Source organism: Pleurodeles waltl, chromosome 4_2, assembly GCF_031143425.1.
Source record: "Pleurodeles waltl isolate 20211129_DDA chromosome 4_2, aPleWal1.hap1.20221129, whole genome shotgun sequence".
Lineage (NCBI taxonomy): Eukaryota > Metazoa > Chordata > Amphibia > Caudata > Salamandridae > Pleurodeles > Pleurodeles waltl.
In genome coordinates, this window is record NC_090443.1 from 852,452,517 (window position 1) to 852,475,761 (window position 23,245).

The 23,245-nt window shown below is 41.0% G+C and overlaps 1 protein-coding gene across 5 annotated transcripts in view; it reads left to right on the plus strand.

The window, feature by feature from the left end:
• The window catches only part of FYB2 (FYN binding protein 2), a 408,342-nt gene that overhangs the window by 247,519 nt on the left and 137,578 nt on the right, over window positions 1-23,245 (plus strand). For all 5 annotated transcript variants that reach the window (XM_069232598.1, XM_069232597.1, XM_069232596.1 and 2 more), the window contains exon 8: window positions 6,402-6,474. In XM_069232598.1, the coding sequence (XP_069088699.1) occupies window positions 6,402-6,474 (73 nt within the window). The remainder of the gene's footprint in view (window positions 1-6,401; window positions 6,475-23,245) is intronic.

Here is a 23,245-nt window from a genome sequence, read left to right on the forward strand (position 1 = left end):
GCTCCTTTGCCAATGTTTTGTTTTCTGTATTTGTATGCCATACTTCTCTGCAAGGTCTGCTAGCTTTTGATGCACATTGCTCACTTCCCTCATAATCTTTGGGCACAGATATCTCAACCCTGCTTCTGTGAGGACTCCAATCTGTTTACACCCATAGTCCCCTCAATGAGGTCACTCACTTCCATTCCTAGTCTCGTGTAGTTCAAGTACTTCTCTCCCTTAGGAGCCCTCCGCAGGGTATTCAGCTTGTCTAACCATTCAGTCAATTGCTGGGCAGTCAAACCTTGCAAGGAAATGTTGCTGGCCTGGACAGGTGGTGCCTGTTACACGACTGTATTCGTAGTCTGCGGTGTCAGTAATTTCATGCTCTAACCAACATTCAACCCTATGACAATATCCTGAGGGACTCCGAATGAACTAAGGTCTAGCAAAGATCCAGATCCGTCAAATGTCTTTCCCACAGGAGAGACTACTCGAACATTTTCATTAAGTCCTCCTTTCATTGAATTCTGACTCAGGACTCCCTGTCCATCTGCGCTGGTCTTCTCTTGTGCAAACAAAGGCACAATCGAACCAATGGTAACAGGCACAGATACAGCATCTGGACTTGGTCTAACACTTAAGTTCTGTGGTTGCGTAGTCCCTATATTCTGGCTCATCAGTACAGACATATGTGTCTGGGTCCCTGTTATCTGAGTATATTTCGGCATTACTTGTGGCTGCACTTGCAGCAATATAAGTGGAGTTGGCTCTGTCTGACCCAACATCGGTCTCGGGAAAGCCTGTCCTGTCAGCACTATTAAGTTTGTGGCACTTTGCACAATGGGCACATCAGGGTGAATTCTCTGGCCATTAGACTGTGGCACCTGATTTTGTACTACTGGAGTAGGAGGTGCATTAAGACTGCTCTGCATCGGCCTCTCTGTCGGGCGAGGATTAACCTGCACCAGGCTCATTGCCCCATTAACCTGTGTCCGAGCTGAAGGATCTGCACTGGTACTCGGACCACTCATGTACTGCATGTGGTGGTGGACTATTTCATAATAACTGTAAAATAAACATCATCGTCTGACTCTTCCTCAAATGTCATTGATCCTCTAGACTCTTTTTGTCTCCCCTCCCTTCTCTCGGAAGGGCTCCTATTTAATTATTGGTAGCTTTCCTGCCTTCTCTCTCGCTGTCTTGAGTGATCGCTGGGAATAACTTAATGCCCTGAAAAGTCTCAGTTCTCCAAAACTTTTGAGCATGATCCCACCTAGCCTCCGCTAGTGTCTTTCTCATTCTCCTTTCAAATTTCTATTGCTGTTGTTGTCTGGCTACTAACTCCCAGATCACCAATGCCTCGAACTGGGCTGGTCTTGGAGGGGGTTTCCGGTCATACACTCCCTCCTCAAATACTAGAAGCTCCTCAAATTAAAGGTTCAGTGGGCAGGAAATGCTAAACTCCCATCCTTCTCTGTCACTTTGCACCATTGCTTTAGCCAAAGACATGGCGCGACACCCTTCAATTGCAATGTAAGCTGGTGTACCTTCTGGTGATGCAATGCCCCCTATACTCGTTGCAATGTACGTATCTCCCTTTAAAGCACTCTTTAGAGCTTTGAAAAATTTCATTTCTGCGACCTTTACTTTGTTCTCAAATCAGGAAGTGACTTTTAATCACAGAATTCTCTTCACCCACCTTCTCAACCAATTGTGCTTCACGGACAGCTGCCAATCCATGTGCACAACCTATCCCAGCGCGGCTCCAATGACGTCACACTCACACGTACTACGGCTGACAAAGTCTTGCGGCTTGTCCACTTTAAACTCAGATTCACACACAACTAATGCAAAATTATTGCGAGCACTAAACAAAATCAAAACCCAGTTTGTCTGTTTACTACAGGTAGGGTAACACAATCGCTTCAGAAACTTCACAGATTTTTCACTGACAGCTCTTGCAGCTACTCCTTCTTTCTGAGTTTCCGTGATTCGCAAGCAAAATTCGACCCTCAAATTTCACCCTCAACTGATCAGTGGTTCTGTCCTGGTGCACATAGAACTCGCCAGATCTCAGTCGAAAAATTATTTCACTCACTTTGACTCACACTCTGACTTATCGACCATGCCCGATCGACAAATTAAACCAGAAAAATTACAACAAAAACCAAGTATCTCATACACTTTTCAGTGTACTCCGGAGTCTTAGACCATGCAGGGTTCGTACATCAACAACCATGTAGACAATTGTTTAGCACAAAGCATCAGACGCATGAAATTCAACGACTTCCCCACTCTCACACTGCAGAGTACGCACACTCCTACAACTTCATTTGGAGTAGGCAAACTCCACAAACCCTCACAAAAATCACAAATGTGATTTGCATAAGCTGTGCAAGCGCAAGACCCTACGTCATTCACACTATCACTAGAATGCAGAGAACATCCTCAAACAATCATTGGCAAGCTCCAAGATTCTCGGAAAGTCATTTCAGGTACTTAGGGGCATGTTTTCTCTCCAATTCGTATCATTGAAAAAATAAATCAAAATCTTTACCAATTTCACCAAATCTACGAATTATTTTGTTCTTTGTGGATATTAATCCTTACCCTACTACCATCTATGGGGACACCTGTCATTTCTCTCTTTCTGGACTGTAAGATGGGTTCTTAAGGAGAGAAACCATCAAGCTGCTACCATCTCTGTTAGCACGTCTGACCTTAATAAGTAAACTTTCAAGGGGACATGAATAGATCGCTGAACCTTTTGACTACGCATAAGATGTTCCCACCACATATCCCGTACATGCAGATCGATCATCAGTAACAATCAATAACATTAATAATCAATAAGAGTCAATAATTATCACACACCATGACCTTGCAATCAGTGTAAAAGTTAGAATATTTATTTCCCTATATTAACAATGCTAAGTTAATGTAGGTTAATCTCACAATCAATTGATAAACATACAGAAACACTGGCTGTCCAAAGTGGTGAAAGAAACACAATGTAATCAAGGCTTGAGCTAGTACATCTTTTAGAATTACAGTGCAAATTAATACCAAAAATAACTGCACAAATAAAATTACATACATTTAGGTTCAGCAAAAAAAAAAAAAAAGACATCAGCTGTTATTTCATATTGTGAACATCATCAGTAAGAACCCTAACACCAGATTAGAATTACCATGTTTGGGCTCCATGCAAAACAATTTAATCAGCACCAACTTGAAAAACATCTAACTATGGGTCTGTCAAAATAGCGCGGTTGGTACTTAGAAACAAAAACAAATAGACATGTCAAACAGTATCATAGTCAATAAACCTATCCTCAGTTTGGATCAGCAAGCTGTGACAGTCTTGATCCTCAGGACATCAGTTCTGTCAGCAAAGCATCAGGATTTAGCATCAAAGTTCAGAAAAGGCAACGTCTTTAAGCAGTAAAGTTAAGCACGTCTCTTCTCAAGACAGTCAAGAAAATAATAGCGGTATCTCTTCTCTGTGCAGTCTGGCTAAGTTAGATTTTCTAACATAACTTTGTTGAATAAAACTAAAACTTCAAATCGACATTTCAACTAGTACATGGTTCAAATGTCGATGACTGGCTCCTATGGTCCTGCTCCCGTCATATGGCTCGTCAGGTAACAATATTGTTGCAGCTTATACTCAAGTCAGAGTCTCCATTGTATTCTTCTGAGACAGTCAGTTTTATACACATCACATAAAAGAATGATGCATTAGCTAATACGGCATCTTCTAGCAAGCAGAGAAGGTAACTTCAGCTATGAGCACATGGACAGTACAGTGGAAAATCACAATTTAATTCTCTAAGCAGACATTTTATTAAATGCTTAGGAAATGCAGCTTCAAGTTATTACGTTTTCTATGAAAATTCAACACTCAGATTTCATGAATATTCATCAATATTTTCATTAAAACTCAGCATTAACACCTTTCACGCCCAAGCACTATACCCACTCTGTGCAGTATCTGGTCTTTGCTGTGGTCATACTGGGAGGTCAAGAACAAATGCACTCTTGTTTCCTGCAAGCAACGTAGATTCACCCATCCCTTATGGTAGGTTGTGTTTTGGCCCTGTGCCCTCGAGGGCTTCCAAGCCTGTCCCTTCACCAACATGACAAAAAAAGTTAAAGAACGTAGATTAATGCACACTTACACACTTCCAGTTACTAGCACTTATTGTGGAAAATATCAACTGTGCTTATTTAGATGAGGACCATTAAACCACTAGAACTGCACCTTTCACTAAAGATGAGCTTTCGTTAAATTTGGTACATAACCATTGAGTGGGCATTGAATGATAAAACAGCACAATGTCACCACAACTAGAAATTACCATGTCTGTACCTCAGCATCAGCCCCTATTCCATATATATCTAATGTATATTATATATAACCCAGCAGTGATCACCGGTGGGTAGCTATAGTTAGGACCATGTTTTCATAGGAGATTCTGGTTTGCTAATAACTTTTACGTTCTTTGACAAATCTTCCCAAAACTTTTAAGGCACATCCTCCTCAGATTCTTCCTGGAACGTTTAGGAGTAATATGTAAAGCAGGGACTGGGAAAAGGGGGGCTGTTGGGAGTGGTGGGGGTGGGTGTTAAAACATGCTTTCCCCATCCAGTTCTCTTTAGGAACTTTACACACAGCTACAGCCAAAATAGCTGGACGGAATAACCCTGAATTGGCAAAAAGTTAGATCTTGATCCATAAAGTATGATTTTGGAGATTTGGTGTAAATCTGTTCAGTAATTTTTGAGCAATTAAAGCTAAAAATGTATGTATATTTTGTGCTGCTTTTCCACCCCATGGTGGATCTGCAAGTTCCAGTGTGCACTGTGATTGGCTGACCTCCATCTGAAGGATGTATTTCAGCCTCTATCTTAGCATGCAGGAGCACAGTCCCCGAGTAATAGAAAATAAAAGAAAACTGGACCCCTGAAATTCACCAGCTATAGTTAATTCAAGGAACTATAACTCATGACCTAAAGTAACTACAACTCGCGCCCTCGCCATGCACTGCTTGTCCCATGACAGATTACATCACTCAAAACATGTTCAATCAATGCATTGATAACATCCCTAATGGCATCTGAAATTACATCATTGATAACACGGCAAGGGTCCAAGTTATAATTAATTTAGGAAACAAATTATAATTATTTGGTCAACTACAACTGGAGAATTTCAGTAGTTTTGTTTAAAACGCGACCTAATTTTAACATACTTTTAATATTTATTTTTTTCAGTTAATTTATGTATAAATATATATTTATATATATATGTATATTTGGTATACCAAGTTACTTTGAAGGCCAACCCTGCATAACTGACTGATCACATTGTACAAGAGAACATCTGCTTGCTGGATCTGAAGTTTCTCTTACGGGTCATGTTCTTCTATTGTGGTGTTTTATCGGAGAATAGAGTTATGTTTAAGTTGTATGTTTTTCGAATTCCCCCACCCAAAAAAAAACTGACTTGCATATGTACACTAGATTGACAATTTACATATTTACAAAGGAGCCACTCAATTATAGTAATGAAGCACATAGATTTTTACCTCTCACCTTCCAGTTACTTAGTGAAGTATATTACTTTTCCTCGTTATAAAAATGATGTACTTTCTTTGAAGCTTTCGTTTAAGCATTTTCTGATGAGCCTCTCATCAGAGTATTGTTTGGTCACTTATTTCCGTGGTTTCATACCTCAACAGAATAGTCTACTGAAAATATAACCGAGGCTGGCAAATTGAAAGCACGAAATTTTCAGTATTAATTTTAAAGTTCATTCCTATGAGGCTATTGTGCTTAAGTTCTTGTTAGGATCGTATTTTGAAGCAAAGATCTAAGAATAAATCATGAAATTGGTAAACTTAGAGTACGAAGTAGAAACGGTCAGAGGAGTAGCAGGAGCAGGGCTTCTGCAGTATTTGTATTGCACACCAACTCTAATTGGCTGATTAGTAGGACATCCTCAGAGATCATGGAATAAACCTAGCCAGATTTTGTTTTTTAACAGTACTTTCAAACTGTCCCATAAATTGTTATTAGTTTACCATTTCAGGGAAGAGCAATTACAATGCGGCAGAGGAATGGACGAAACTTCGAATGTGTTTTTCAAGAGAAATCAATAACATAATGAATTGTTTTGTATGATTATTTATGTTTGACTTACTATACGTCGATTTGCTACTGTTGCGTTTTCCTGTCTGAAAAGACGAGTAAGGTGCTGCCTTGTGGCACAGGAGTTTGGAGGAATCCAAAGCAGCATCTTCTGGTCTGTCTGGAAGCGACTACTGAAGGAGTCCTTTGGGGCTTGATTGTTGTTGCGCTAACATTTTCCTGATAAACCTTTTTGATTTTAAAAAATGTAAATTGTTTTTTTTTAGTTTCAGAAAATTCAAGTGAAGTATATGATGACATCCATAATGTGAATGAGGACAGTTGTTCAGTCAAATCAGGGTGAGTATTGATGTTTTTGCTAATTTCAGATCTAATATTGTTGTATTACATTCATTACCATTAATTTCAGTTGTCATCCATGTGTTTTTTGTTTTTTTTAAATTAATGTTTTGCTCTAGATGCAACTGATTAATATGTCCACTAACTTATGTTTGTTTATTCTGTTAGTTCACCATTGATTTAAAATCGAAATCTGGATTTTGTGTGTGTGTGTTAGGAAATAGAAATAAAAAAAACCTTAGAAAGTTTCTTGAAAAAAATAAATGTTACAGGGACATTATAGTTATGTTCTGAATTTACTTATACAAAACCATAGAGTTCTTTCAAGCAACTATAACTAGCACCCTAAGGTAACTATAACTTGTGCCCTTGCCATGCACAGTAATCTGATCAGTAATTTTACTTCAGATGTTGCAGTGACATTATCAATGATGTTACTAAAGATGTCATGAGTGCTGTAATTTGTGGGGTAATCAGCAGTGCATAGCGAGGGTGCGAGTGATAATTACATTAAGGCGCACAAGTTATAGTTACTTGAAAGAACTCTAATTATAACTGCTGAATTTCTTTGTAAAGTATGCTGCATGTGAGAAACCAGCTTGAAAACAAGACGTAAGTGAACAAAACGTCGTTTATTCTCCAGTTTCAGCCACAGAAATAAATTCAATATATCCAACAAATCACCCCAGCGCCGCGCCGCAGATCGCTCCCACTCTCGTCTGCCAACTGCCGTTTTCTCCACGTCCTCGGTCCCTCGCGCCCCCACACGCTCGTCGGGAACGCAGAGAAACCGGCTCGTGCAAGCGGCTCTGCTGCGCGTGTAGTTTAATTGTACACGCGCGGCAGACACTACACTTTGTGCACACCCTCCTTTATTTTTACATGCCCCCGGGACCTGGCCCACCAGGGGACTTTAGTAAAACTAGTGCTGGAGATTGCGTTTGATTTTTTTAAAACAATTTTTTTAAAGTGCTTTTTTTGTCCTGGCTGGGGTCCTTCTAGGACCCTAGCACCAGAGCTAAGGGGTCAGGATGGCCTTACCCTGGCCTCGTCACTCATTTTTAAATATTGTGTTCTGTTTCTCAGCTGAAGCAGAGTCCCAAGATGTCTGCCAACACTTCCTTGTTGATGTTTTGTCAGCCAATCAGATCTCTGCACGAGACAGGGAAGGGTCGTGAATCCTTTGCTTCCCTAGAGATACAAATTTGGATTTTCTTAAATTTCTCAAAAACTACTGAACAGATTTACACCAAATTAAAAAAAAAGTTATTTCTGGACCAAGCGCTACCTTTCTGCCTTTAATGTCATTCTGCCCAGTGGTCTCTGCGCTATGTTCAAAATCCCTATGGGAATTACCATTGGAAATGCTCCTTTTCTCACCCCCCCCCCTTTTTTTCTTGGCCCTTGTTTGACAAAATAATTCACCGCACTCCACTCTTAGTATTAAGAGTTTATTTCCAGAGCATCACAATTGCATCTAGGTGTGATTGTGATGCTCTGGAAGTGAACTCTTAAAAAAAAGACCATTTACGGAGTGCAGCAAATTCTTTTGTTACTCCTATTATTAGGCGAGTGGTCAGCCCCGCACCAGTTACAGAGCATATTTCCAAAGACCGCATTGGAAGAAAAGATATTTAAATATATAGATAGATACAGAAAGATATATATATATATATATATATATATATATATATATATATATATATATATATATATATATATATATACAGAGAGAGAGAGAAAAAAAAACACACAATGGTGTCCTGTTTCAGCGTTAGTTGTAACTGACTTTGAGCCTGTCCTCCACATAAGTGTCGAAAGGTCATAAGTGACAACTTTCTTGAAAATATTAATAGCAACCAGAGAATAGTTCATGTGTGCAGCTCCATGTGCTATTGTTCACTTAATTTGTATTAGTTACTTGTTTTGCTATTTTGGAAAACAGCAACATCTTAGTTTAGTTATGTACTGTTAAGTATTGCAACAAGTGGCTCAAACATCACTGTTGAGTTATTCAATACATACCATCCTACCATAATTTTAAACTTAAGTAAATATAGAATCTGTGGTACCTCTGCCTATCTTTCAGCAAAAATGTAACAATCCTTGGAGATAGCACACCTGTGTGAGGTACAGCAGCACTGACATTTTCACCCACATTCAAATTTGAGGGGAAATATGACATCCAACATTTTAACTTCTTTACATGCATAATCCCAATGCTCCCTAATTATATGAACTGGTAGAGAGAATTAAACACATCCATTGAATATAGGGGCAGAAAATAAGGGTGGATATTCTTGACTGACACAGCAGCTGCTGGATGGTGTTTGTAATTGGAACTTCTAAAACAGTTTTATTGCACAAGAAGTCTTGTCTTGCTCTTTTTATGAATCTGTTAGAAATTGGGTTTCTGGTTGTCAGGGTATGCACCCTGTACAAGCAGAAGCCACCACTCTAGTAAGGGTAAGTCAGATACACACTGTAAATTAACCTGTGCAGTAACACAATCAAAACACCACAAAAAGACTCCACACAGGTTTAGAAAAATAAAATAGAGTAGATTTATCTGAGTGAAAAAAAATCAAAATGACAACAATCCAACCATTAGAACTTGAGATTTGAATTTTTAAAGAATAAATAAAAAAAATAGTGCTTAGAAGTCAATAGTGCTGAAAGGTTACTTGAGGTCGCGCTAGACAAGGGTAAATCCAAAGTTCAGGCCAACTACAGGACTCATGAAGAGCTTGATGAACTATTACCTTAAATGGAGCATGTTGGCGTCGAAGACTCTGTCAGTTCCAATACATACTGTTAGGTAGATGTCAGTCGAGCATCACACCGATGTCCTCGGATCGTTGCTGCGTCATTGTTAAACCTGGCAATCGGGTCCCACATCGTCACCAAATTGGCACTGCATCGATTCCAAGCAGCAAAATGGCCAGAATGCCTAGATTCTTGCAGAAAAACAGCTGCAAAACCAATTTCTTAGACCCAGGACTGGATTGGCACCTCAGGCAAGGGAGGACTCACTGAGTCCAACAGCAGATGCAGAGTTTGTAGGAAGTTTTTGATGGCCCGAGACTTCAGAAATGGTAGGCAAGCCAGCACGACCTTGGAGTAATTCTGGGTTCAAGTGAGATGGGTCCAGTCCTTGTCCTCGACAGGGCCGAGATCAGCAGGGGCAGCTCAGCAAAGCAGTGAAACAGTTCCTCAGAGCAGTCAGTCAAGCACAGTGGCAATCCTTGTAGCACAACATTCCTTATTCCTGACAGAGTTCTTCACAGTTCAAGTAGTGTACAGTCTTGTTAGGGTAGAGCCCCAATATTTATACCCACATGTATGTGCATTTTAAGTGAGGGTGACTTCAGACCGGCTCTTTGAAGTGCACAGGTACCCTTTCATCCCAGTCCAGCTGCCGACTATCAGTAGAGGGTAAACAGGCCTTTGTGTAGGACAGAGGACGCTGCCTATTGAAGTGTAAATATAAGCTTCCCCTCCCTCTTCTTGCCCAGGAAGGACTATCCGAATGTAGATGAGTTGTATGTCACACCCACCCTTCCTGTGTTTGTGGGTGTCTAGAGGGAATGCATAAAGTATAGCTTTCGCCTACCCCCAGTGTGTATTGGAGACAGGCTGCAAGGCACACAGAGCAGTAAGAGTAGAGAAATGCTCACTTTCAAAAAGTGGCATTTCTAAAATTTTAATATTAAATGCAACTTTTCCAGTAAAAAAGATGTATCATTACTGTTGGACCTGACTGCTTTTTGCAGGGTCATCCACAATCTTTTTGCCTCCTTCCTCCTATGTTTTCTAACCAGTTTTTTGTTAGCTTTAGGACTCTGGGCACCTTACCACTGCTAACCAATGCTAAAGTGCCTATGCTTTCTGTGTAAGTTGTATTGTTGATTGGTATATCCATGATTGGCATATTTGATTTCCTAGTAAAGTGCACTAAAGGTGCCCTGGGCCTGTAAATCAAATGCTACTAGTGGGCCTATAGCACTGGTTGTGCCACCCACATTACTAGCCCTGTAAACATGTCTCACCTGCCACTGCAGTGCCTGTGTGTGCAGTTTTAAACTGCCAATTTGACTTGGCAAGTGTACCCACTTGTCAGGCCTAAACATTTCTCTTTTTATACATGTAAGGCACCCCAAAGGTAGGCCTCAGGTAGCCCCATGGGCAGGGTGCAGTGTATGTTAAAGGTGGGACATGTACTGGTGTGTTCTACATGTCCAGCAGTGAATTACTGCTAAATTCTGTTTTTACCGTTGCAAGGCCTGTTTCTCTCATAGGTTAACATGGGGGTTGCCTCTAAACATTAAAGTGCAGATTCCCTTTGAGAGCAGATAGAAATACAGAGTTTGGGGTCTCTGAACTCAAAATTTTAAAATACATCTTTTGGTGAAGTTGTTTTTTAGATTGTTAGTTTGAAAATGCCACTTTTAGAAAGTAGACCTTTTCTTGCTTAAACCATGCTGTGACTCTGCCTGTTTGTGAATTCCCTGTCTGGGTAGTTTGACAGTTGGGCTGTTTGTGAATCCCCTCTAGACAGTGAACAAAGGGAGCTGCAGTGTAGCCTTCTGATCCTAATGAGCCATCTTAGCTAGAGTGGAGGGAGGAGTGTTCACTTACACCTGAATGGGCTATGCCTGCCCTCTCACAATGCACTCTCTAACCCCCTGGTGTGTGTCTGGGGCCTGGGCAAGGCAGGATCTTGTGAACAACAGAGACTCTCCTTTGACGTTTGCCTATTTCAAAGGCAGAAAGGGGGAACAGTGGTGGACCCAAAACCCCTGAAAATTAGTTCACTTGTGGAACCAGAGGAACCTCTGCCAAGGAAAAGAGCTGAAGAGAAGTGCTGCCTTTGCCTATGACTGTGCTTTGTTGGGCTATCCTGCAGTTGCTGCTTCTGCTTGTGAAATGAGACAGACTGGATTGTGTGGTATATTCCTGCTTGTGAAGAATCTCCAAGGGCTTGAATTGAGCTTGCCTCCTGTTTTGATGTATCAGGCCCGTCAAAGACTTCCTCTGCCAGCACCCGGACTCTCTGCTGAGACCCCTGTCCTGCCAGGTGGTGCCCTTTCCAGTCTCTGGGCCCTTGAAAGGTAAAGTTGGCAGAACAAGAGCTGAAAATCCCAGCACAGAACGCGGTGCGGGAAACATTTTCAATGCGCCATCTGCAACGTGGCTGATAAATGACACGCTGCCTGCTTTGCGTCTAAAATAGATGCTCCACCTGCCTCACAGCTGGGAGATCAACGCATCGTGGCTGGAGAAACGACACGCAACACCCGCTTTGCGACTGCTGACAACGACGCAAACTCAGCGCAGCACGGTTTTCTAACACTGCGCAATCGGATTTTCCGCACATCGTCCCTGGGTGTCAAAGTCAACCCGACTCTGTGCCCTGTCTGGATATCGACGCATCACTCTCTTGCAAGGGAGAAAAATGAGACATCGCTGACCCGACCGTAGAAGAAACGATGCACAGCCTCCCTTGCTAGGAAGGAATCGACCCATCGCTGCCTTTTCCGATGCATGCTCACCTGTGCGCCTTTGTTTTTGACGCTAACCAGGTACTTTGTGCATAATCAACGTTTCCATTGTTTTCTATGGAGTAAGAATCTTATTCTTTTGAAAATTCATATTTTAACTTATGTATATTGGATTTTGTGTTGTTTTGGTCTTGTTTGATTTAGATAAATATTGCCTATTTTTCTAAACTGGTGTGGTTTCCATTTTGTAGTGTTTTCCCTGTATTACTGTGTGTTTTGGTACAAATACTTTACACATTGCTTCTGATTTAAGCCTGTCTGCTCGTGCCAAGCTACCAAGGGGATGGTTTGGGGGTTAACCAGGTGTGTTTCTCCTTTTCCCTGACTAGATTGAGGGTCCTTGCTTGGACAGGGGGTCCTGACTGCCAAACGAAGACCCCATTTCTAACAATTACCATTCCTAAGATATGATTCATGGCAAAACTACTCATTTCTGATCATAAATTACAGATTAAAAGTGCATTAAGGAATTCCCACTGCTGACTTGTGATAGTAGTAGGCCTTGCAATAGTGAAAAATGACTTTGTGAGTTTTTTACTACCAGGACGTGTAAAACTTAAAAGTACATGTCCTACCTTTTACTTACATAGCACAGGGCAGCAGTGGTAAAGTGCTCCACCTAAATAGCGCCCTGGCCTAGGGGCTACCAAGAGCATACCTTATGGGTGACCTATGTGTAATAAAAGGGGAGTTTAAGGCTTGGCAAGGGGTTTTAAATGTCAAGTCGAAGTCGTAGTTAAATGGCGCACATAGGCTATGCAGTGGCAGGCCTGAGACATATTCAAGGGCTAAGGAAGTGGGTAGCACAATCAGTGCTGCAGTCCCATTAGTAGCATTTCATTTACAGGCCCTGGATATATGGTATTCCATTTTACAAGGGACGTGTAAGTAAATTAACACTGCCAAGTTTGTATACACCAATGTTTCCATGTTTAGGCGAGAAGCACGTGCACTTTCACACTGAGCAGCAGTGGTAAAGTGCTCAGAGTCCTACGGCCAACAAAAGCAAACCACAGAAATGTGAGGCAAACAGGCAAAATGATTGGGGGAAGACCATTTAGGGTTGACATGTCTAACAGAATCATTTACAGCTGAAACATGAGATAATCTTTGAGAGTGCCAAGCAACATTAGCACTGCAGTATTCCTGTAAATAAACAATTATTTTAGCAGGAGGAGTATCTGAGGACTTCTAAGTTGCCTGAGTGAAGGCACTAATAAGTAAAATTTTTAGGGATACATTAAAGACGGGGATAATCAACTGAATTTCAGGTCTTATTTGTCGGACTCCCCCTGATAAGGTGTCAAAGCGCATAGATGCAGATAAGTAGAGTAACTCTGGGCTCCAGTGGTGTTCACAGAGAGTCTAGTGGTAAAAGCAGTACAATTGTCCAGCAATGCCTTATACAACTTTCCATGACCGAACAAGAGCAGCAGCAGGTTAGGGTGCACCATTAATGTAAAGAACAAAATCACACCTTAAGCTGCAGTAGTTCAAGCCCTTCTTGGCCTACTTAGTAAATGCTGTCATACAGAAAGCATACCTCAACGAACAATGGATGACAGCATTCCAACAGCTGCTGCTTCATTTTCAGACACAATGTCCTCTCACTGAGCGAACTGTGATGAAACTCTTGGGGATAATAGCCTTATGTATCATAATGCCACACAACAAGTTGCAAATGCGACCATTTGAGGAGTGCCTTGTGAAGCAGTGAGTGCAATTAGAAGGGTATTTACGAAGGTCTAGCAATGGTAATTACCAAGTCTCAGCACTCTCTACTATGGTGGAACCGCATCAACCTATTCCACAGACAACCATTACGACCAACTTGTCTCTTTTGGGTTGAGTTGGAGTGCTCACCTCAGCAACATGATCCTGCAGGACACCTGGAATCCTCAGTACCATGGGCAGCACACCATTCACCTAGAACGGATAGCATTCCGTCTAACATACTCATTTGAGGCAAGAGACTCCTCATAAGCATGAAGCCACACACTAAATCAAGAAGCAGGGCTACCCACTGCCCCCTCCCCCAGCTCGCAGCACTGGTCAGAAGTTTTAGTACTGGACAGTGCACAACATCATTCATCTACTGGCTGAGCATTTGGCTGGATTGTAGGACAACTTTGTTGGCCTGCTGAAAATGAGTGGAAACTCCACTCATAGATCCTTTACTAATTACTTTAAGTGGCCGGGAACACTTACCATCAAACGTTGGCCTCCAGGCACTCGCTTCCACAATCCATGCACAGTGCACTATGGATGAGTTTAGTAATATTTGCACTTTTCTTCCTCTCCCCCATCATCCCTTACATAGTTAAGATGAGGCATGTGTCCAGGACCCTCAGACTTACAGTATCGACCTAGGGTAAAACAGCTCTTACTTTTCTATGTTCCTGTCAATAATACTTTAATGGAAGGCCATAACAGGGTAATATCTCCCAAAACACCCCCTGGTTATGTGTGAAATTTCAATGTCTTTCTCACACTACTCACTGGTCCACCTTTTTAATCCCTAGACTCCTGCGACCTAGAATTGTTGTCTCAGAAGATGTGTTTTTTGGTTGCTGTCACCTCCCTTTGATGTACTAGCGAGCCTCGAGCTCTTACAGCACTAGATCCATGCTTTCAGGTTCACAAGGACAGGGTTTCCCTTTGAACTAACCATAGGTTTCTTCCAAATGCTTAACTTTCAACATGAACCAAACTGCTGAGCTGCCCGTCTTCTGTAGGTACACTGACATTCATGCAAGAGCAGTTATAACTTCACGTCACCCTGACCTTAAAGTGGTAGCCACCGGCCAAGCCGAAATGACGAACCACTGCATAATGTGGGAGGTGAAGACATTTGAAAGGAGGTGCCAGGGAGTAGATCTTGTGAATAGTGAAGATGGTAATTGAAGAGCTTTAACCCAAGAGTTGACAGTGATAGTATGCAGCAAGGTAACTTCAGCCTGAACATCCTGTGTTTGAACAATTGAAACCCACTAGGAGTTTACTCCACAACCTGATGGAGGATGAATTTGGATGTGCTGAATCCTAGTAATGAGATTGCAGAGTAACCAACAACTTGTTCAAGCTTCACACATCAACCTACTCTCATTCTGAGCCTGAGCGCGCACACCCTCATCCGCTCTCTTGGTCACACACTTGCATACACCTTAAAATTGGGATCTGTAATCTGAATGAATGTTATATGTGCAGTCTTACTAGTCAGTGGTTTGACACCGAAATGCTTGCCTTGTTTTCAGCAGCCCTAGTGGCATTTGTTGTGACTTTTCAAAATTGTTCATGACTCCACACCTTGCATCCAAAAGTGTCTTGAAAAACAAATAGCACCTTACCCTGGTGGTGACTAAAAGCCTTGCTGCAAGCCGCTCTGGGTGATGTCTCTCTGTCTGTGTTGGTTGGTGCTTTGAGAATTTCCTAGTTCCCTCACTGGGAACTATCACAGGTACTATCCCTGCTCCAGGGCAGTGTTGAAACTCAACCACCCTCTGTGATGTTTAAAGCCACAATGGTATCTTGTGCAAAAGATGGACTCCACAAGTTGTTGCTTGGACTGGGAGAACCCATGGTGTTTACACTTTGCCTTACCACCTAAAACCAGACAGTGTGGTAAACAGTGTAAGCCAACCTGCTGGGTTTTCTGTGTCAACGTTTGGCTGGCCCAGGGAGTGGTGCAACCCTCAGTGGACTTCTGACACTTTTCCGCAACTAGAGATCATAGTGAAAAAGGCTTTTTACGCCATAGATATTAAGCAGGCACTCCTGTATTAGATTGATAGAACTAAGGGGCCTGATTTAGATCTTGGCAGATGGAATACTTCGGCACAAACGTGATGGCTCTCCTGGTCGCTGTATTTTGATCTCCATAGGATGTAATGAGATCATAATACGGCAGATGGGATATCTGTCACATTTGTGACAGAGTATTTGCCTCTTCCAAGCCTAAATCAGGTCTTTTCATGAGTCCAATCAACTTTTTGCTTCCTGTGCAAACCCCTACTTAAAAATAGTTAATTTCCTAAACTCTGAAGTTCTCATCTTAATGGTCATGTTTGGCAGTATTCAATAAATTCATAAATAAAAGGTACCTTCTTATTATCATTTATATATATCCCTGGTGCATCATAAATACTTCATTAATAACAACATTGACAGAGGTGATTGAAAACGTGGTAGACACCTTTTCAGAAGCAACTATAATTGTAACAGGGGATTTCAGCTCCAAATTACTAAATTTGAAATCTTTTTTTGTCAGATGATTCCCTTGATTATATATACATTATCCCATGCCCACTACATACGCTTAGCACAATGAAATAAAACCACAGGAAGATCTATTGCGTCATGATTGCTTATCATTGTCTGGTTATTGTCTCATTTACAGGAGAAAAAGTGGCCACCCCACCAAAACACATCATAACTCAACATGTTGGCTCTAGTATTTTTTATACCTTTGTTGACGCAAGAGATACCTCACTTTGTAAGCCTTTTAGAGTCATCAGTAGAAGAGAAAGTTTCTACTAGCCTCAAAATCTCAAATTATCATGAGCCTATCAACAAATTAATGAAGGAAAAACATCTTAACACAGCAGACATAATTGGTTTAAAAAACATTATGGGACATCACCTTATAAAACAACAAGCATTTCAATGCAGTAGGTCTCGCATTTGCCTGAGTTAGAGCTATTGGCATTTTACATTCATAACTGTACTTTTCCTGCCACATAAAGTGGTCTACTCTGCTTCATAATTTTGTCTTTTCCTGACATATAATTCCAATGGTTCTGCATATAACTAAAGCACTTCCATTTACCTTCTTCCTCTATCTGCAGCAAAAAATGAAAATGTTGTAATTTAGCATCCTAATTTCAAACCGCCATGCTTATTCCAATAGAATACCACTTTCACCCCCCCACCATCAGAGTTTCTGGCTTGCTAACACAATTTCCAAAAAACGACACAAGACAGCCACAGAGGAGAATCAAACTAGAAGGATCAGCCAAACATATCAAGAGTGTTCAAACGGTCATAGTGTAATAAAAATGTTAATTTGGCCTGAATTATGGTAATAATAGTAATAAGGAGAGGTTATTAAAACAGGTACAATTATCATATAAGCCTTTATCAGAAATACATTTTTGGCTTTATGACTTCAATGCTCAAAACATCCCCTAGAAGGCACCATAACAAAAATATCATTTGTAAGAAATATGGTAATGTAACCATATTGTTAGCCTCTGGAGGGCATGACTCCATGGAAAAAAAAAAAACAGGAGAAAGTAATGCAGTGTAACCATATACTTAGCCCCTGGAGGGTGTTTTTAGGACTAGTTGGCCTACTGCACTGATATTACAAACAAGGCATTTATAACAGAACTTCCCCCAGCTGTAAAACAAACGTTCTAGCCACGGCAAAGCTTAAAAAAAACACAGAACTGTGGAAGGGTTTATTATTTTGGGGTCCCCACTAACCTAGTGTGGGGACGCAAAAATTATGTTGACAATGTTTTGAAGGTGGTTCCATTGTCCCAGGACCACAACAGGCTGAGTTATGTGCACAACGCTGTGTAAAGGTAATGTCCTGCAAAGCATTATGGGGTGTGTTTTGTGCTGCAAATCATAGCGTATGTTGACTGTAATGCTCAGAACAGCCCATAGAAGATGCCACAATAAAAATAGCTTTTGGAAGAAACATGGTCATATAACCATACAGTCAGCCCTTAAAGAGCAAAACCACATGAAAAAAGAATGAGACAGTAATACAGTGAAACCATATATTTAGCCCCTAGAGGGGGTAGTACATTACACATTTTCAAGTCCAGCAGACCTATTGGAATGATATTACAAACAAGGCTTATAAACATAACTTCTCCCAGCAGTAAAACAAATGGCCCAGCCATGAGAGAGCATAAAAAAATAATGAATGGTGGTAGGGGTTATTTTGGTGTCCCACTAACTGTGAGATGATGTAGACAGAAAGAGCATGTTGTCAATGTTTTGAAGGTGGTTCCATTGTCCTAGGACCACACAGGCTGAGATATGAGCAAAAATGTTTTTTTAAAGTAATGCCCTGCAAAGCATTTCTGAACAATAAATATTTTAATATATTGATATGACTGTAATGCTTAGAACAGCCCCTACAGGACACCACAATGAAAATAGCATTTGTAAGAAACACAGTTGTGTAACTATATAGTTAGCCCCTAGAGAGCATAACCACACAAAAAGAAAATGGCAATAAATAATACAGTGTAATCATATATTTAGCCCCTAGAGAGTACAGGGCTTTACATATTTTTAGGAGTATGAGACCTAAAGCAATAATATTGCAAACAAGACTCTTAAAACACAAGCTATTCCCAGCTGTAAAACAAACATTCCAGCCATGAGACTGCTTAAAAAGACACTGAATGGTGGGATAGGTTATTAATTTGGGGTCCCCTATAACCTGGTGTGGCAACCCAGAGATGACCTCGACAGAGCACATCATGCTGAAAGTTTTGGTGGTGGTCCCATTGTCCTAGGACCACAATACGGTGAACGATGGGCAAAACTGTTTTATAAAAGAAATGCCCTATGAAGCATTATGGGGCGAGTATCCAGAGTGCAGTGAATATTGTAGTATCATCTCTCCCACAGTGCCGGGAGCGCCGCTTTTGCTTTGTGGATTTCTGTTTTATGTAAAATATTTACCAATTTCAAGTGTTTTAAGGGAAGAGAGACAAGACATAACTCTGATTAGGTTACTCTGAACAATGTGACCAGGCTCCAATACCGCTGATCGAGTTCACACTGTTGTGCTTGTTCACACTGTGAACACCATGGCCGCCATGCAGCATGAAAGGCAAAAAAAAGTAGTTCACTCACGCTGAAGTATATCGGCAATCGTGCAATAATCCATGGAACAGGAGCAGTCTGCAAGGCATGACAAAAACAGCCTCAAGGCATGACAAACGTGAAGAATTTACCAATGACTTCAAGTGATTTTTGAAAGGCAAGGCGATGAATGAGTGAAAGTGATGTCTGTGTTAAGGGTGTGGTCAAAAGCCCACAATACTTAATACAGGTCAAAGCGCTTGTGCGCTCGACCTAAAAAAAATTAGTTTTAGTCCCAAAATTTAATTCATGAATTTTAGGCAAAAGTTCTTACTTTTGGATTAATAACATCTTGGGAAATACTACTTCAAAACATCTTTAATTTCTTATCTCAAATACAGTACCTTTTTATTAACATTTAAATTAACATTTTGACAGCAAAAATGACATTCTAGTGCATAAGAAAAAAAGAAGATATAGGAAAAAATTGACATGTTGAATCCTTTTGTTCAGTTTAATGACATCCGGCAACTTGAAAAGCTAAGGAAGAACATGCATGCAATTATGTGAACAAAGAGGCAGGATTTATAAGACGAATTATACAAGTCCACTCATTCCATGAGTAGATGAATATTTGTGATGCTTGCAGGTGAAGTATCTCTAAGTATGACTATAATATCCTGTATCCCCCTTGTAAGATCAATATTACTAAATTGTATGAGAATCCAGCAAGCTCTTGAAACGTTGTCAAATTTACTTCACTGAAGCCTGGTACGATAAAAAAAAAAAAAAAAGCATTAATCGTTTGGCTCTAAACCAATCCGTACCTGGGCTGCCATCACGATATATCAGTAGCCTTAATGAAGCAAGGTTCCCACAAGAGAAGTTCTCATTATCATTCTTACTTACTGAAATTTCCGTGACTAGTCAAATTTCACCATCCTGGAAATGGATTGCTAATCCATTGTGCTATGCACGCATGGGTTCAAATCCTCTCCTCGTCGCCAGTTATGTAGTAATTGCGCAAGCTGGTAGGGGTTAGGAAATCTTTTATTCCAGAAATATATCTTCTTGTACAGCATCAATAACTCCCAGCTTCCTCTTCATTCCCCAGTCTCCAGCATTCTGTCCCCCAACCTTCCAAATGGCCTAACAAGAATGCACATGCCATTCACATTCTGTTCTTTCCTTAAAAGCATATCTCTACAACTGTTATCCATTCAGTTTACAAATGTGGGTCAAATCTGATCCTGGCTGTTATCGCCTAATCCCTTTACTCCATGCAGATGGCAAATTGTTTGTGAAACATCTTTTTAAATTAACTACAAAATCGGGCAACTGACAATGACCTTACTAAACATTTTCAAACTGGGTTTAGAGGCCAGTGCTCTGCAGTTCATAACCTAGTGCCCCTAGGGCAAGAAAGATAATCACTGGCGACAACAGCTATGTGCTAGTTTTGTAGATCATTCAGTAGAATATGATTGAGTTAATAGTAACCTGTAGGAAACTAGTTACTGGTATAGGTGGGGATGAAACCCTTCTCAAGCCGAAAACACAATCCTTGTCAGGGTGAAGTCATAAGCAAACCCCAGATTAACCTGTGCTCAACCCTCTGGTAGCGTGGCACATAGCAATCAGGCTTAACTTAGAAGCAATATGTAAACTATTCATGCAACACTACAAACAGTAATAAAGTGAAAACACAACACAGGACAAATCCCACACTAATGTAGAAAAGTAGAGCAAAGTATAACACATCACAATAAAAATGACACAAATCGAATCAGTAGAACCAGAGACATATTGTTTTAAAGATTTAAGTGAAAATAGTGCCAAAAAGCCTTAAGTGCCACTCGTGGTTATCTGGTCCTCCAAGACTGGGAGTCACAAGTGAAACGGACCATGTTAATTTGTTGGCCATGGCGGTGCTGTCTGCCTACTGAGATGCATCTGTGAGCATCGTAAGGTTGGATTCTTTACAGATGGGTTCTCCATGGGCGAGTCCAGTGGCTCAGTATAGTATAGACAGAGGGATCCCACTGAGTTCAGAGAAGCTTAGAACTTACCAAATGTCCGTACGTAAGAATGATAATGAAAACCCCATTTGCCACAAATTCAGTCTGACTGTGGTGGGGCACAGACCAGACCCAAGAACCAGGTTAGTCCCGCTGAAAATTTCCTTCGGAGTCCAATGCAAAAAAGTCCTGTTCATGGTGGAGGGGGCGCAGAAAGCAGAGCATAGTGGATGTCGCCATTGTATCATGACAAGCAGGCCTGGCATCACAGATAGTCATTGTTGTATCGCAAACATCCTGTTGTTGTTGTAGTTGTCGCAAATGGTCGGGCTGGAGCTCTGCAGTGGTGCACCCCATGAGCGGTTGATGCTTTAGCACGAAGGGTCAGGTTGACTGAACTTCACATAGGCAGGCAGTGTGAGTGACACGGTTTTGGCACCAGTTGGCCCATTTGGGGCTGTGCAGAGTCCGTAACAGAGGGTAGCAGGCAGCAGACCAGCTGAGTGGCAGTCCTTTCAGCAGCACAGCAGTCCTTCCTGGCAGAGCCTCTACAGGTCTAGAAGTGGACTGAAAGTTGGTGTCTAAGCTCCACTAATTATATCAGGTACCCAGAGGGAGGCTGCATGCACTACGTGGCTAAGGGAGGAACATGCCAAATTTCTAACTATGCATTTTCAAAATTGTAATTTAAAATCTGACTTTACCATAAGAGGATTTTTCATTACAGTTCCAAAAACACCAAACATGAACTGGTTATTTGTTTTCCCTTGAAAATTACAGCTTATTAAATGTAATAAGGTAACACCAGTGTTATCCTATAGGAGAGGTAAGCCTTGCAGTAGCGAAAAATAAATGTAAGAGTTTTTTACTACCAGGACGTGTAAATCTTAAAATAACATGTCCAACTTTTTAAATGCACTGCACCCTGCCCTCCAGGCTGTCCAGGTCCTACCCTACATGTAACTTATATCTATTAAAAATTAAAGATTGGGCCTCACAAAAGGTTTCTTTTGACAGGTTGAAATCACAGTTTAATGCTGCACACAGGCTGTAATGGTAGGTTTGATACATGTTTAAAGGGCTACTCAGGTGGGTGGCACAATCAGTACTGCAGGCCCACAATTGGCATTTAATTTACAGACCCTGGGTACACATAGAACCTCGTGACTTTGGACTTATAAGTAAAGTTAATGCGCTAATGGTGTATAAGCCAGTTGTACCATGTTCAGAAAGAGCGGAAGAATTTTAGGACTGGTTAGCCATGGTAAAGTGTGCAAACGCCTAAAAGCCTACAAAAACTGGTTCAGAACTCAGAAGAATGGAGGCAAAAAAGTTTGTGATGACCTTGCAGAAAGGGCCAAGTTTATCATAACCACCACTCTCTCCAGCCAAAAGCCAGAGTAGACTAATTAATACTAATCAATATCCTGATTGACGTCCCTGCTGAGGTGATAGAACATGGTCGAAGGCCCTTTTATGCAGGGGCGTTAGCCAGTTCTATGCTTCTCTGTTGCATTTCACTTGAATGCACTGCCCCCTGAGCCTGGCCATTCCGCGGTAGACACAGGGGCAGCTCATTTCGTAATGTGGTGCACTGTTCCTGTTTCCATCCGGCACCTTTTTGTAAGGTGCGCCATGGCGCAAACAAGGAAAGTGTGCAGTATTCCTTATATGGCCCCTGAACATCTATTACTCAAAAACAAAAATCTTGTTTTTCACTTCATCTGATCCAAACTTCAAATGGTCACTAAACAAGATCACAGTTGTGATTGACATGATATAATCCTACCAATGGATTATGTTTGACTATAAGATAAACTATAGATCATATACAGTTAACTTAACTGCTAGAAGGTAGCCAATATGCTTAGGCAGAAAGCAGTTTGTCAGTAGATATGGAGGTGGTACTATTGATCCCACGATTACCAGTGTATCTATTAAGATATTACCAGGTTTGTTATTTAGTTACAACAGTTTGATGATATAAAGCTTAGAAAAACTATTTATAAAAACTAATTTTCTTAGCTTTCAGACTGTCAACACCTCACTGCAGAGTTAGACTTGGTTTGGCCTCCCTACTTTAAGTGCCATTAGCAATGTCAACTTACTGAATTACTTCGTGATTATACACAGCTGAAATAAATAACTTAAATATTGTAATGTGGCAAAACATTCCAACCTTGTCTCATAAAACGGCAAAATCATATTACTGGCATATTTTAGCCGTTATTGGAGAATATCACCTACCAGCTCCTGAAGTTGTTTTGCACATGAATATGCAACACAGAAAGTGTTTATCGTTGATCTATAAACAGTTTCATCTTACCAAGGACTTACTGGTGTCCTGGTGCATTGTGGACCAAG